This window comes from Anopheles funestus, chromosome 2RL (assembly GCF_943734845.2).
Source record: "Anopheles funestus chromosome 2RL, idAnoFuneDA-416_04, whole genome shotgun sequence".
In the NCBI taxonomy this organism is placed as follows: Eukaryota; Metazoa; Arthropoda; class Insecta; order Diptera; family Culicidae; genus Anopheles; species Anopheles funestus.
Genome location: NC_064598.1, coordinates 22,666,970 through 22,681,095, shown reverse-complemented (window position 1 = coordinate 22,681,095; position 14,126 = coordinate 22,666,970). Strand labels below are relative to the sequence as shown.

Sequence of the window (14,126 nt, the reverse complement as noted above, 5' to 3'; positions counted from 1 at the left end):
AAAAATGAAACAAAACATTATCAGAGGTCAAATGAATACAAAACTGGTCTTCTACAAACTGGTTGTTGTACACAGCATATCACGCGCAATCACGGCAACAGTGTTCGGTAGGGATGCTGTCAACACTTGCTCATGTTTGAAATGTTTGCTTTACAATAGTCTTTCTCGATCCGTTGGCCGCAACGGTGGTGTCAGTTTGCAAGGGCATACCAAATTATCGCAAAATGATGTTTCGTGGTGTGAACCGGTCCCAATGGAGTCTTGCTCTCATTAGTATTGTGTGGTGGACAGTATCAAGTGTAGTAGCTCTGGGTATGCATAAGAACATATTCGAAGTGGGTTGTAAATTATTTTCAAATCATTTTCGTTTATTGAAATTTTGCTAGAACTGGGTGAAAGCTGTGTAAATCCGGTAGGAGAACCGGGAAAGTGTATTCTCTTCCGAGAATGCAAACCAATCGTCGACATCTACAATAAACCAATCAATACACACGAGGATACAGAGTTTCTAATGCAAAGCCGATGTGGATTGTTGCAAAGGAAAACTTTGGTAAGTGGTTTGAAGTTTAAGTTTCTATTCTAATAAAAGGTCGGAAGTCAATTTTCTTTATATTGTCATGACTCCAGGTATGTTGTGCAGCCTCCAGCCAGAGATCTTCGTTGCCAGAGCCTCTAAACTGCGGCACACAACTATCCGATCGTGTCTTTGGTGGTCAGCCTACACAGATCAATGAGTTTCCGTGGACGGCGTTGATCGAGTTCCAGAAATCAGATGGAAGCTTTAGTTTCCATTGTGGAGGGACACTTATCAATGAGCGTTATATTGTTACTGCTGCTCATTGTGTTATGTCGCAAAGGCGTCTCTGGAAGGTGTAAGTATTAATGAAGTCCTTCAACAGCCAACACATGCGATGATTGTTAAATTTTCATCAATTCTCGGCAGCCATCGTGTACGTCTCGGTGAATGGGATTTAGCTACGGCCACTGATTGTGAGAATGGCATCTGTTATAAGGAACCGATTGATCTGGATATCGAGGAGATTGTAGTTCACAAAAAATATGACTCGAAGGATCAGAGCAATGCCAACGATATTGCGCTGATTCGTTTCACCCGACCGGTACAGTACTCTGAGACAATAAGACCAATTTGTCTTCCGTTGAGTGAATCGCTTCGTAATCGTGATCATGTCGGACAATCGAGTTATGCTGCTGGTTGGGGTAAAACGGAAACTGAAACGGCAAGCGAGAAGAAGCTGAAGGTTGAGTTGAACATCACAAGCTTAGAAAAGTGTGCATCCGTTTATCAGCGGAGTGGTGTTTTGTTAAAAGCGACACACATGTGTGCCGGAGGTGTGCGCGGAAAGGACACGTGCAGTGGTGATTCTGGTGGTCCTCTGATGCGTCAGCTTGCAGGTTCGTGGTATTTAATCGGTGTGGTCAGCTTTGGACCACAGAAATGCGGCACGGCTAGTGTACCGGGTGTGTATACGAACGTGGCAGAGTATGTTGATTGGATAAGGGACAACATTTACTAAGAAAGTGGAAGGAGTTCGCAAAATAAACACAAGTTACCGATTTTTCCAACGTACATATAATAATATCGTGTTGTGTTTTTTGTTTTCACTTGTCTCAGAGAAATGGTCATTTGTTTCAGACTCCGCAAAAAAGGTCAAGTAGTTTAGTAGAGCTCTTGCATCTATTTCGATGACGATCAACCCAACCTTGAAGAGTTATTGAGCTATCGAACGTTGCGCTTGCATCAGAAGTTCAACTGCAAAATGTGTCCTGTCTATCTAGTGACAAGAGAAGCAGTGATGATGTCAGCAAACTCCGAAAAAAGTCATACATTGCAATGTGATTCGTAAGCAACATATGAACAAGAGTTGCATTCAACAATAGACGACATACAGACCTTATAGTTACAGCCATATTATCATACACGGTTCTGTTGATTTGTGTCCGTTAATCTCTAAGAATCATTATCAGTACGGTGAGGCCGTTCTTCACGAATAAAACAAAAATCTCTGAGAATCATACATTTTGCTTTGAATCAAGGGTAACATAAATAATGGGACCTAACATGAGAAAAATATTTATGGAACAGCATTAGTACTCTTTATGTCGAGACATTAACATCACAAAATTATGCAAAAGAGCGATCGTTTAACCAAATGTATCAAGAACAAGATCATTAGGAAATGTATTTCGGCTGTTGACGTTAGCATGAATATCGCGATCATACCAATTAAGGCTGTACCACACCATATTTACCAGATGTGTTTAACTGCATTCTACTTTGCGAGTCAATCTAATCTCGAGATTCATTCATCATGTATTGCAAGACGTTACTGCTAACCGACTGTATTTTCAAAACATGCCTTATAGAATTCCTTGAATTGATTTGAAGAGCAGATCCGTGCGTAGCTGACCTTGCACGCAGTGCAACATGTAGAATAGTCAGAGGAAGAACATATTTGTTGGAAATCAAATATTGTTATTTTATAGTACACTTCTATGAAATAGTCCAGATCTATGCTTTGTATAAGTAGTGATAATATTGATGAACATCAGTCTCCGATCAAGCGTTAAACTAGACGGAGTTCAATCGTACAATTGATTTAAATTGTCGCAAGAGGATGTCTCACAGAGTGAACTTGTACCGATGGAGTTTTCCATTGGTCGGTCTTGTGTGTTTAGTAGTGCAAAATGTAGTAGCGCTCGGTATGCATAAGATCAAATTCAAAGTTAATTACATTTCACTTACGTTATTTTAAAATCATTTTTGTTTATTGAAAACTTGCTAGAACTGGGTGAAAGCTGTGTAAATCCTGCAGGACAATCAGGCAAATGTATTCTCTTCCGAGAATGCGAACCACTTATTGACATCTACAATAAACCGATCAAGACACACGAGGATACAGAGTTTCTAACGCAGAGTCAGTGTGGTATGCTGCAATGGAAATCTTTGGTAAGAAATCTGAAGTTTAAGTTTCTAGTTTTATGAATTTATCGGAGGCTCAATTTAGTTACATCGTCATAATCACAGGTATGTTGTGCAGCCTCCAGTCAGAGATCTTCATTGCCAGAGCCTCCGCACTGCGGCGTACCTTTGTTCGATCGTCTCCTTAGTGGTCAGCCTACACAGATCAATGAGTTTCCGTGGACGGCGTTGATCGAGTTTCAGATGTATAACGGAAGCTTTAGTTTCCATTGTGGAGGGACACTTATCAATGAGCGTTATGTTGTTACTGCTGCACATTGTATGATGTCGACAAGGCGTCTCTGGAAGGTGTAAGTATTAATGGAGACCTTCGTCAACCAACACATGCGATGATTGTTAAATTTTTATCAATTCTCGGCAGCCATCGTGTACGACTTGGTGAATGGAATTTAGCAAAGGTCAAAGATTGTCAGGATGGCATCTGTTCTAATGCGCCGATCGATATGGACATTGAGAAGATTGTTGTACACAAATATTTTCTCCCATGCAGTGACAATAAAGCTCACGATATTGCGCTGATTCGTTTCACCCGACCGGTACAGTACTCTGAGACAATAAGACCGATTTGTCTTCCGTTAAGTGAATCGCTGCGCTATCATAACCATGTCGGAAAGAAGAGTTATGTGGCCGGTTGGGGTAAAACGGAAACTGATATGGCAAGCGAAAAGAAGATGGTCGTTGACTTGAATATCATGAGATTGCAAAAGTGTGAATCCTTTCATAGAGTTTCGCTGAACGCGACACACATGTGTGCCGGAGGTATGCTCGAGCACGGTACGTGTGTTGGTGATTCGGGTGGTCCTCTGATGCGTCAGCATGAAAGTTCGTGGTATTTGATCGGTGTGAACAGCTTTGGACCATCAAACTGCGGTACGGCTGGTGTACCGAGTGTGTACACGAAGGTGGCAAAGTATGTCGATTGGATACAGGACAATATCTACTAGAACAACAGCCGAATAATTACCGTACATGCGCAACATGATATGTGGAGCAGGGGTGATAGCACATATTGTGTAAAATTTATACCGAGAATGCATATTTTGAATTGAACCATAGGCTTTTGCAGGAGTGATCTTTGATTCAAAATTTCCTTTCGATGCTCATTGTGCCTATACTGAGCAAATCACAAAAAATCATTAAAATCTTGTTCAAAATGTTAGGATATGGAAAAAAATCTGGCAAATCGATAGATATTTATTAAATTTTATGAGGCTAATTCTAAAATAGCTGTAAATGATCGAAATAGTATGGATAAATAAACAGAAATTTGAAAAATATTCAGCTTCGCTTTCTCATGCTGATTTCCGAAAGTGATCTGCTTACTTTCGCTCATATCATCACACAGAGGTTGGTCGTAGATCGCAAGTTAATGTTAGGATCACTTACCAACTTTTCAAGTAGCTTTTATAAAACAAGTATCCTGATCACCGTCAAATCTACAACAACGGGTCTCCCTCAGACAATGGAGCAGGATCCGTGATCGTTTCGATAATGGATAGAACTCCCGGATAATATCCGCATCTTTTCAGCACACGCCCTTGCCATGATCCTTACAGCGGACAAAGCAATAATTTCCACCAAAGCTAACAATATTTTTACCAATAGCCCAAGTCTATAGGGCTCTCTAGAGTGAGGAAGATCTAAGGATCCTTACATGTAGATGCTTAAAATTTTCTCAACCCAACTTAGATCACCGCTTTTCTACGATCTACGACCGTTGAGGCATAACAGGAAATGAAGGCGCAGACAAAACAGCCAACAAAGATCATGTGTGAAACTTATCGCACAATTATGTATTGCAGCTATAAATGAAATTGCTTAAAAAAATATAAGAGTTATATGCCAATTGTCAGCATTTATCCAAAATTTGAGCAGATGAACAACCCCTCTTAATAGCTCGGCGCTAATACTATAGATAGCTCTGAGCTAATAGTTTGCTATCAGTTTTATGGCCTCTTCCTAAATTCCATTGTTTTTGTTATTTCATCAATAGATACGGTATTGATAAATATGAAAGATTTGATTGTATAATAAAAGAAGAATTTTCCACAGTTTTAATTAATTTTATCACACTTACAGCACCGGTAAAATATTTGGTTTTCATTATTTTGACATTCTAGTTTGTGTGGCCGCACCTAAATAACTTATCTAAATAAATAGGTTGTATTTTATATGTTGTTTATTTACCAACTACATATTTTATTGGCTTCAATATTTTGTTGCATGTCATGCAATTTCAATCACTTGAAATATTCTATTTGACGTGCTGTTTATAACATTGTCAATTTCGCAGTCCAACGCATCCCCAGCTATCTAGACTAAACAACTAATGATCTTTGATAGTTATTAAATTCTCGATGATTCTAAAACATTTAACGTCACTCTTTCCATACATAAAGAACATACTCATTAAGAAATGTATTTCGGCTGTTAACATTACAATGAATATCGCGATTATACCAATTAATGCTCTACCACACTATACTTACCAGATGTGTTTAACTGCATTCTACTTTGAGAGTCAATCTAATCTCGAGATTCATTCATCATGTATTGCAAGACGTTACTGCTAACCGACTGTATTTTCAAAACATGCATTATATGTAGAATTCCCATCAATTGATTAGCAGCTGCGTGCGTAGCTGACCTTGCACGCAGTGCAACATGTAGAATAGTCAGAGGAAGCACATATTTGTTGCAAATCAAATATTATAGTTTTACAACAGAACGATGTATAATTCGCAAGATCTATGCTTCTTATACGAAGTGATAATATTGATGAACATCAGTCTCCGACCAAGCGTTGAACTAGACGGACGGTCAGTGACAGGAGCGTTCACAACTATCGCAAAATGATATTCAATATTGTAAATCTGTTACGATGGAGTTTTCCATTGGTCAGTCTTGTGTGTTTGGCAGTGCAAAATGTAGTAGCGCTCGGTATGCATAAGATCAAATTCTAGGTTAATTACATTTCACTGACGTTATTTTTAAATGATTTTTGTTTATTGAAAACTTGCTAGAACTGGGTGAAAGCTGTGTAAATCCGCTAGGAGAACCGGGACAGTGTATTCCCTTCCGAGAATGCAAACCAATCGTCGACATCTACTATAAACCAATCAATACTCCGAACGAAATAGAGTTTCTAACTCAGACCAGGTGTGGTATGTTGCAAAGGAAAACTTTGGTGAGTGGTTTGAAGTGTAGTTATGTAGTTTAATAAAAGTTTGGAAATATTCACTTTCCCTTGTATTGTCATGATCACAGGTATGTTGTGCAGCGACCAGTCAGAGATCTTCGTTGCCAGAGACTCCAAACTGTGGCATGCAAATGACCGATCGTATCGTTGGTGGCCGAATTGCAAAGATCGATGAGTTTCCGTGGACAGCGTTGATCGAGTTTCGGAAGGGAGATGGAAGCTTTGATTTCCATTGTGGAGGAACACTTATCAATGAGCGTTATGTTGTTACTGCTGCTCATTGTGTCATGCCAACAAATAGTAAGTGGAAGGTGTGAGTATCAATGAAGTCCTTCACTAACCACCACATGGGATTATTGTAAAATTCCAACCGTTTCTTAACAGCCATCGTGTACGTCTCGGTGAATGGGATTTAGCTACGGTCACTGATTGTCAGGAGGATATATGCTCCAAAGCACCGATTGATCTGGATATCGAGGAGATTGTCGTTCACAAAAAAATTTACTCGAAGGATCCGAGCAATGCCAACGATATTGCGCTGATTCGTTTCACTCGGCCGGTACAGTACTCTGAAACAATACGACCAATTTGTCTTCCTTTAAGTGAATCGCTTCGTAATCGTGATCATGTCGGACATACAGCTCATGCTGCTGGTTGGGGTAAAACGGAAACTGGAACGGCGAGCGAGAAAAAGATGGTAGTTGAGATGAACATCACAAGCTTAGAAGAGTGTGCATCAGTTTATCAGCGCCTTAGAATCTCGGTGAAAGCAACACACATGTGTGCCGGAGGTGTGCGGGGAAAGGACGCGTGCAATGGAGATTCGGGTGGTCCTCTGATGCGTCAGCATGCAGGTTCGTGGTATTTGATTGGTGTGGTCAGCTTTGGATTGAAGAAATGCGGCACGGCCGGTGTACCGGGTGTGTATACGAACGTGGCAGAGTATGTCGATTGGATAAAAGACAACATTTACTAAGAATGTGGAAGGAGTTCGTAAAATAAACACAAGTTGTCGAAAGTTCCGACGATATCACTGTGATATTCTATTTTAGTTGTTTAAGAACATTTATTTTCAGATGTACGAGCATGTTTCATGAAAAAAACGAAAAAATGTAATTATTACTCGGAGCTCAATTCACTCGCTTACTTGCAGTAATGTGTGTCCTAAGCGGGAAAGCGGGTCACCTAAGAAATACGTGAATTGGTAAAATATGTTTGATTGTAGGTACTAAATAGTATTCTTTTCTTGTTCTAAATAGTAACATTTGCTTCGCAAGAACGTAACAAGGACATAACGTGTTCTACATGTGTTTTCCGGTAATGGATATGGTATCAGCGCAAGTAGTAAACAACAGGATTGGATATCAAATCCAATGCCAAATCTTTACGATATTTTTACTCTAATAATAATAAGCAAACAACGAGTAAGTGGTGGCATCAATAAGCATTTTGAAGATTCCGCTGTGACATTCACGCTTCCAAGACGCTTCCAGCCTAATTCCACCGAGAAAAAACGGGCCGCACTTCACCACAATGGTATTCCCAGGCATATTTTACATGGCGCTCCAGAACCAATGAATGAATATAACTTTCTTTCAAAAACGATCCACAATATTCCAACCTCGCCATGGTTAACCCTTCTGACACATTTAGATTTCGAGTGTCGCTATCAGCCGTTCTCATTAACTATGCATTCTTCACGTACACCTGTACCTGATACTGTAATTCACTATCTTGCTATCACGGCTGTCTTGCGATACGATTTTGATCCAATCTTGCGGGTTGCTTGATAAACTACTTCCGTTCTAATTGCATCCGTTGCGCCAACACTACTTCCTAAGGCTGTGTGCATCCTTCGTGGTCCAGAGTTTCTGCACACAGATCAGCTTGACAGTCAATTGAATGGAATAAAACAACCTTAATGGATCATCAATTCTCGAATCATAACTGATCATTTTGTGTTTCATTTCCAGCATGCATTCATGTAGAAGAGAAGAAGAAAATGTTGCGCGGGTACTGTGCTATAATTATTATAGCATTTAACCTAAAAACGAGCGCTAAAGAAGTGTGCGCGGAGAGTCGCATCGGAGCAGCGCAACGAAGCGGTTGCAAATCAATAAAGCACTGAATTGAACCAACCCACCTACATATTCCTACATTCATGGGATTTGTTCCCGTCTTGGGAATCTAAATCAATCATAACATCGATAAACCTTCCTAGTTCACATTAAACTTCTCAGACAGTACCCAATGCTCCTCGTCACAATGCTTCCGGCTCATTTCAATGTCCACTTTTCCAGTTTCCAGGTACATCCTTACTCAGGATCGACGACGACAACGTGAATTGTCAAATAGTACGTGAAACTGCCTCGGAACTTCAAAAGTCTCAAAACTTTTTCTTATTCTTGGCTTAACGACCTCAAATTTATGTCCGCCATATCTTTTCTACTAGTCTTATTTTTACCAAGTAGCCGCAGTCACGGAGTGCACGGTGTATAGCCGAAGGTCCTCTCGCACTTACGGAAGAATTTTATTCTACGTTTTACAGCTACCATCACGCATGGAAGTCGTTCACAGAGAGACATGGTTATACGCCCTAGCATAGCACGGCTGCATTGCCGACAGTTTGCAAACAGGAAACAAAAATAGGAAGCTCAGAGGAAGACACACTGAAGAAAGATATTAAAAATGAACCGTAATTAAAAAGACAGTCAAGATTATGTATGTAATAGAAATTAATATTGAACGAAAAATCAAAACTAAAAGAATATATATTGCGAAAATAAACATTAAAGTTAGACCACACCATACTTACCAGATGTGTTTAGCTTCAATACACTTTGAGAGTTAATCTAATCTCGAGATTTAATCCTCATGTTTTGCAAGACGTTACTGCCAACCGACTGTATTTTCAAAACATGCCTTATAGAATTCCTTGAATTGATTTAAAGATCAGATCCGTGCGTAGCTGACCTTACACGCAGTGCAACATGTAGAATAGTCAGAGGAAGCACATATTTGTTGGAAGTCAAATAATATTATTGTATAATACATTTCTATGAAATAGTCCAGATCTATGCTTTGTATAAGTAGTGATAATATTGATGAACATCAGTCTCCGATCAAGCGTTGAACTAGACGGAGTTCGCTAGTACAATTGATTCAAATTGTCGCAAGATGATGTTTCACCGAGTGAACTTGTACCGATGGAGTTTTCCATTGGTCAGTTTAGTGTGTTTGGCAATGCAAAGTGTTGGAGCGCTCGGTATGGATAAGATCAAATTCAAAGTTAATTACATTTCACTTACGTTATTTTTAAATCATTCTTGTTTATTGAAAACTTGCTAGAACTGGGTGAAAGCTGTGTAAATCCTGCAGGACAATCGGGCAAATGCATTCTCTTCCGAGAATGCAAACCACTTGTTGACATCTACTATAAACCAATCAAGACACACGAGGATACAGAGTTTCTAACGCAGAGTCAGTGTGGTATGCTGCAATGGAAATCTTTGGTAAGAAATCTGAAGTTTTAGTTTCTAGTTTAATAAATTTATCGGAGGCTCAATTTTAGTTACCTCGTCATAATCACAGGTATGTTGTGCAGCGACCAGGCAGAGATCTTTACTGCCAGAGACTCCAAACTGTGGCATGCAAATGACCGATCGTATCGTTGGTGGCCAAGTTGCAAAGATTGATGAGTTTCCGTGGACAGCGTTGATCGAGTTTAAAAGGTATGACGGAAGCTTTGGTTTCCATTGTGGAGGGACACTTATCAATGAGCGTTATGTTGTTACTGCTGCTCATTGTGTCATGCCAATAAATGGTATGTGGAAGGTGTAAGTATTAATGAAGTCCTTCACCAACCAACACATGGGATTATTGTAAAATTTCAACCGTTTCTCAACAGCCATCGTGTACGTCTCGGTGAATGGGATTTAGCTACGGCCACTGATTGTCAGGAGGATATATGCACCGATACACCGATTGATCTGGATATCGAGGATATTGTAGTTCACAAAAAATATGGTTCTTGTGATAACAGCAATGCCAACGATATTGCGCTGATTCGTTTCACCCGACCGGTACAGTACTCAAAAACAATACGACCAATTTGTCTTCCTTTAAGTGAATCGCTTCGTAATCGTGATCATGTCGGACATACAGCTCATGCTGCTGGTTGGGGTAAAACGGAAGCTAGAACGACGAGCGAGAAGAAGATGATAGTTGAATTGAATATCATGAGCTTGCAAGAGTGTCAATCAATATTTCAGTCTTATTCAGTTTTGTTAAAAACGATACACATGTGTGCCGGAGGTGTCCGCGGAAAGGACACGTGCAATGGAGATTCGGGTGGTCCTCTGATGCGTCGTTATGGAGGTTCGTGGTATTTGATCGGTGTGGTCAGCTTTGGATTGAAGGCATGCGGCACGGCTGGTGTACCGGGTGTGTACACGAACGTGGCAGAGTATGTTGATTGGATACAGGACAATATCGACTAGAACAGCAGACCATTATTTACCGTGCATGCGCAACGTGACATGTGGAGCAGGGGTGACATGTGGAGCTCTTTGGACTGAATATATCGCCAAGCTGCTTCGAAGGATGATGTTCTGAGATGTGCAATAAATCTGAAGAAATATCGTCATGTGTTCAAGAATCCATGTAATTTAAAAGTGTAACATTAAATTAATTAAGAAATTATGACAAAAAAGATGATCAATTTCGAGGTAGCATGTTCAGACCCACACATAAAAAAAATGTTAGTTTGCCAGATAGGGCAAAGCAATTCAAAATTTTCGCATATCTAATTATTCCGACAGCCTGTAATGTGATTTCAGTTGACGATTTCCGTTTTTTTGAAATTCTGAAATTTTCAGAAATCCAATTTGCAACAAACGTTTTTCTATTTCGAGGAAGGGTTAGCTAATTAATGAAACAATTTTATTGAATCTGACAAAAAATAAGTTCGACTGCGAATGATAAGAAATGATTCTCTTCATTTTATACGTGCTTAAAGCATATTTTTATACGCGATGCGTCAATAGAAGCACTGTTGATAGTACCAACTTAGGAAAAATGCGATCTTTCCTGTTGTTTCGATCGATCACGATATTAAACTGTTCCCAATATGCAGTGTGATTGGCATATTCACTTTACTTTGGTTTGTTGGTAGCACGCCATAGATGCTATGATCAGTAAATAATCTTCACTTTCTCATAATATCAGCCGTAGTATATATCTGCACACAAGCCTTCACAGCACCGTCGGCAATATATACTGTAATCTGATACGAACGACCAATGATTTTCTACCAAACAAAAGATTGAGAAAGTTTATCATCTTCTTAACGTAGCTGAGCCTTTAAGACGCGCTTTTACAATTCAATCAATCACACACCTAACTGTTTCTGGTTTTGCTGTTCACTTTCTGGTTCTGGTTGTTTGAGCTTTCGCGATCATCATTTTTATGCTGTTTTCGTCCATAAGGATTTTTTCATTGCATTGCATCGGGTAGAGCGAGCGATGTGGAAGTTGTCCAGGCACTCTGTAAACAGATCTAATTACGAACCGTAAACAGTCTAATCCCATCCGGACCGTCCCCCCGTAGCAAGGACTGACTATCCGGCTACGTGGTAATATAAGTCTAGTAAGCCAGAAATGGACGGCGTGACCTGTAAGGTCGTTAAGCCAAGAAGAAGAAGAAGAAGAAACAGTCTAATTCTCGTGAATTGTTTTTGTCGATCTTGGTTTGAGCTTGCATATTATTGGTATATTAATTTTCTGATTACATTTCTTAATATTGCATTGTCTTCTTCCATCCGATGTTTGTTTGTTATTGCTATGTTGCTTGCTTGCTGATCTTTGTTTTCGCTTGAATAGCAACACATGCTATCTTTTAAGACGTAAACAGACGGGATCTTAACATGAGAAAAATGTACAGCATTAGTACTCTTTATGTCGAGACAAAAACATAATAAAATTATACAAAAATCATTAAGAAATGTATTTCGGCTGTTAACATTACAATGAATATCGCGATCATACCAATTAATGCTCTACCACAGTATACTTACCAGATGTGTTTAACTTCGTTCTACCTACTTTGAGAGTTAATCTAATCTCGAGATTCATTCATCATGTATTGCAAGACGTTACTGCTAACCGACTGTATTTTCAAAACATGCATTATAGAATTCCTTGAATTGATTTGAAGAGCAGATCCGTGCGTAGCTGACCTTGCACGCAGTGCAGCATGTAGAATAGTCAGAGGAAGCACATATTTGTTGCAAATCAAATATTGACATTAATACATTTCTATGAAATAGTCCAGATCTATGCTTTGTATAAGTAGTGATAATATTGATGAACATCAGTCTCCAATCAAGCGTTGGACTAGACGGAGTTCAGTCGTACAATTGATTCAAATTGTCATAAGATGATGTTTCACCGAGTGAACTTGTACCGATGGAGTTTTCCTTTGGTCAGTCTTGTGTGTTTGGCAGTGCAAAGTGTTGGAGCGATCGGTCTGCATTAAACAAATTCTTTGCGGTTTGTTCATTATTTTCAAATGATTTTTGTTTATTGAAGTTTCGCTACAGGTGGGTGAAAGCTGTGTAAATCCGGTAGGAGAACCGGGAAAGTGTATTCCCTTCCGAAAATGCAAACCAATCGTCGACATCTACGATAAACCAATCAATACACTAGAGGATACAGAGTTTCTAGCGCAAAGCCGATGTGGAGTGTTGCAAGGGAAATCTTTGGTAAGAAATCTGAAGTTTAATTTTCTATTCTAATAAATGGTCGGAAGTCAATTTTCCTTGTATCGTCATGATCACAGGTATGTTGTGCAGCGACCAGTCAGAGATCTTCGTTGCCAGAGACTCCAAACTGCGGCATGCAAATGACCGCTCGTATCGTTGGTGGCCAAGTTGCAAATATCGATGAGTTTCCGTGGACAGCGTTGATCGAGTTTCGGAAGGCAGATGGAAGCTTAGGTTTCCATTGTGGAGGGACACTTATCAATGAGCGTTATGTTGTTACTGCTGCTCACTGCATCGTATCAATAGATAATCTTTTTCCGGTGTAAGTATTAATGAAGATCTTCGCCAACTATTTCATTATTGTGTAAGTTTTCTTATAAATTTTCAACAGCCATCGTGTACGTCTCGGTGAATGGGATTTAGCTACGGCCACTGATTGTCAGGAAGGCATTTGTTCTAATGCGCCGATCGATATGAACATAGATGAAATTGTTGTCCACGAAAAGTATAACCCGAAGGATGCGAGCAATGCTAACGATATTGCGCTGATTCGTTTCACCCGACCGGTACAGTACTCTGAAACAATAAGACCGATTTGTCTTCCGTTGAGTGAATCGCTTCGTAATCGTGATCATGTCGGGCAATCGAGTTATGCTGCTGGTTGGGGTATAACGGAAACAGGAAAGGCAAGCGAGCAGAAGATGATAGTTGAATTGAATATCATGAGCTTGCGAGAGTGTCAATCAATATATCAGTTGTACAGAGTTTTGTTGAAAACGATGCACATGTGTGCCGGAGGTGTGCGCGGAAAGGACACGTGCAATGGTGATTCAGGTGGTCCTCTGATGCGTCAGCATGCAGGTTCGTGGTATTTGATCGGTGTGGTCAGCTTTGGACCATCTAACTGCGGCACGGCTGGTGTTCCGGGTGTGTACACGAACGTGGCAGAGTATATTGATTGGATAAAGGACAATATCTACTAGAACCGCAGACCATTATTTACCGTGCATGAATACTGTGCCATGTGGAACAGAGGTGTCAGCGCGTTTTACGCAAATTTTCCATAACTAAATTCTGTAAAAGAAGATGTTCTGAGATGTGTAATAAAATTTGATCGGAAGAAAGAAGATCATGTGTTCAATAATTTGCGAAAGTGTAAAAAAAGA

General features: G+C 39.8%; 3 protein-coding genes across 10 annotated transcripts; all 3 read left to right on the top strand.

Annotated features, from left to right (window-relative positions):
• Positions 1-140: 140 nt before the first annotated feature.
• LOC125763869 (CLIP domain-containing serine protease 14D-like) lies at positions 141-4,278 on the top strand. Of its 2 annotated transcripts, none has more exons than XM_049427518.1 (4): positions 141-312; positions 2,805-2,968; positions 3,047-3,291; positions 3,363-4,278. In XM_049427518.1, exons 1-4 carry the CDS (start codon positions 225-227, stop codon positions 3,943-3,945), a joined length of 1,080 nt encoding a protein of 359 aa, XP_049283475.1. In that variant the 5' UTR covers positions 141-224; the 3' UTR covers positions 3,946-4,278. The 2 variants fall into 2 exon arrangements, with proteins under 2 accessions (XP_049283475.1, XP_049283474.1); XM_049427517.1 differs by lacking the exons at positions 2,805-2,968; positions 3,047-3,291; positions 3,363-4,278 and adding exons at positions 387-550; positions 628-872; positions 944-1,575 and having other exon boundaries at positions 148-312.
• On the top strand, positions 2,562-14,087 carry LOC125763867 (CLIP domain-containing serine protease 14D-like). 6 transcript variants are annotated; one of them, XM_049427512.1, is made up of 5 exons: positions 9,265-9,465; positions 9,549-9,712; positions 9,792-10,036; positions 10,108-10,514; positions 13,759-14,087. In XM_049427512.1, the coding sequence occupies exons 1-5, from the start codon at positions 9,378-9,380 to the stop codon at positions 13,941-13,943; spliced, it is 1,089 nt and encodes a 362-aa protein (XP_049283469.1). In that variant the 5' UTR covers positions 9,265-9,377; the 3' UTR covers positions 13,944-14,087. The 6 variants fall into 6 exon arrangements, with proteins under 6 accessions (XP_049283472.1, XP_049283469.1, XP_049283470.1 ...); XM_049427513.1 differs by having other exon boundaries at positions 10,108-10,550; positions 13,795-14,087; XM_049427514.1 differs by having other exon boundaries at positions 10,108-10,577; positions 13,822-14,087.
• Positions 5,778-10,857, top strand: LOC125763870 (CLIP domain-containing serine protease 14D-like). Of its 2 annotated transcripts, XM_049427520.1 has the most exons (5): positions 5,778-5,941; positions 6,025-6,188; positions 6,269-6,513; positions 6,585-7,054; positions 10,578-10,857. In XM_049427520.1, the coding sequence occupies exons 1-5, from the start codon at positions 5,854-5,856 to the stop codon at positions 10,697-10,699; spliced, it is 1,089 nt and encodes a 362-aa protein (XP_049283477.1). In that variant the 5' UTR covers positions 5,778-5,853; the 3' UTR covers positions 10,700-10,857. The 2 variants fall into 2 exon arrangements, with proteins under 2 accessions (XP_049283477.1, XP_049283476.1); XM_049427519.1 differs by lacking the exon at positions 10,578-10,857 and having other exon boundaries at positions 6,585-7,179.
• Positions 14,088-14,126: the final 39 nt, after the last annotated feature.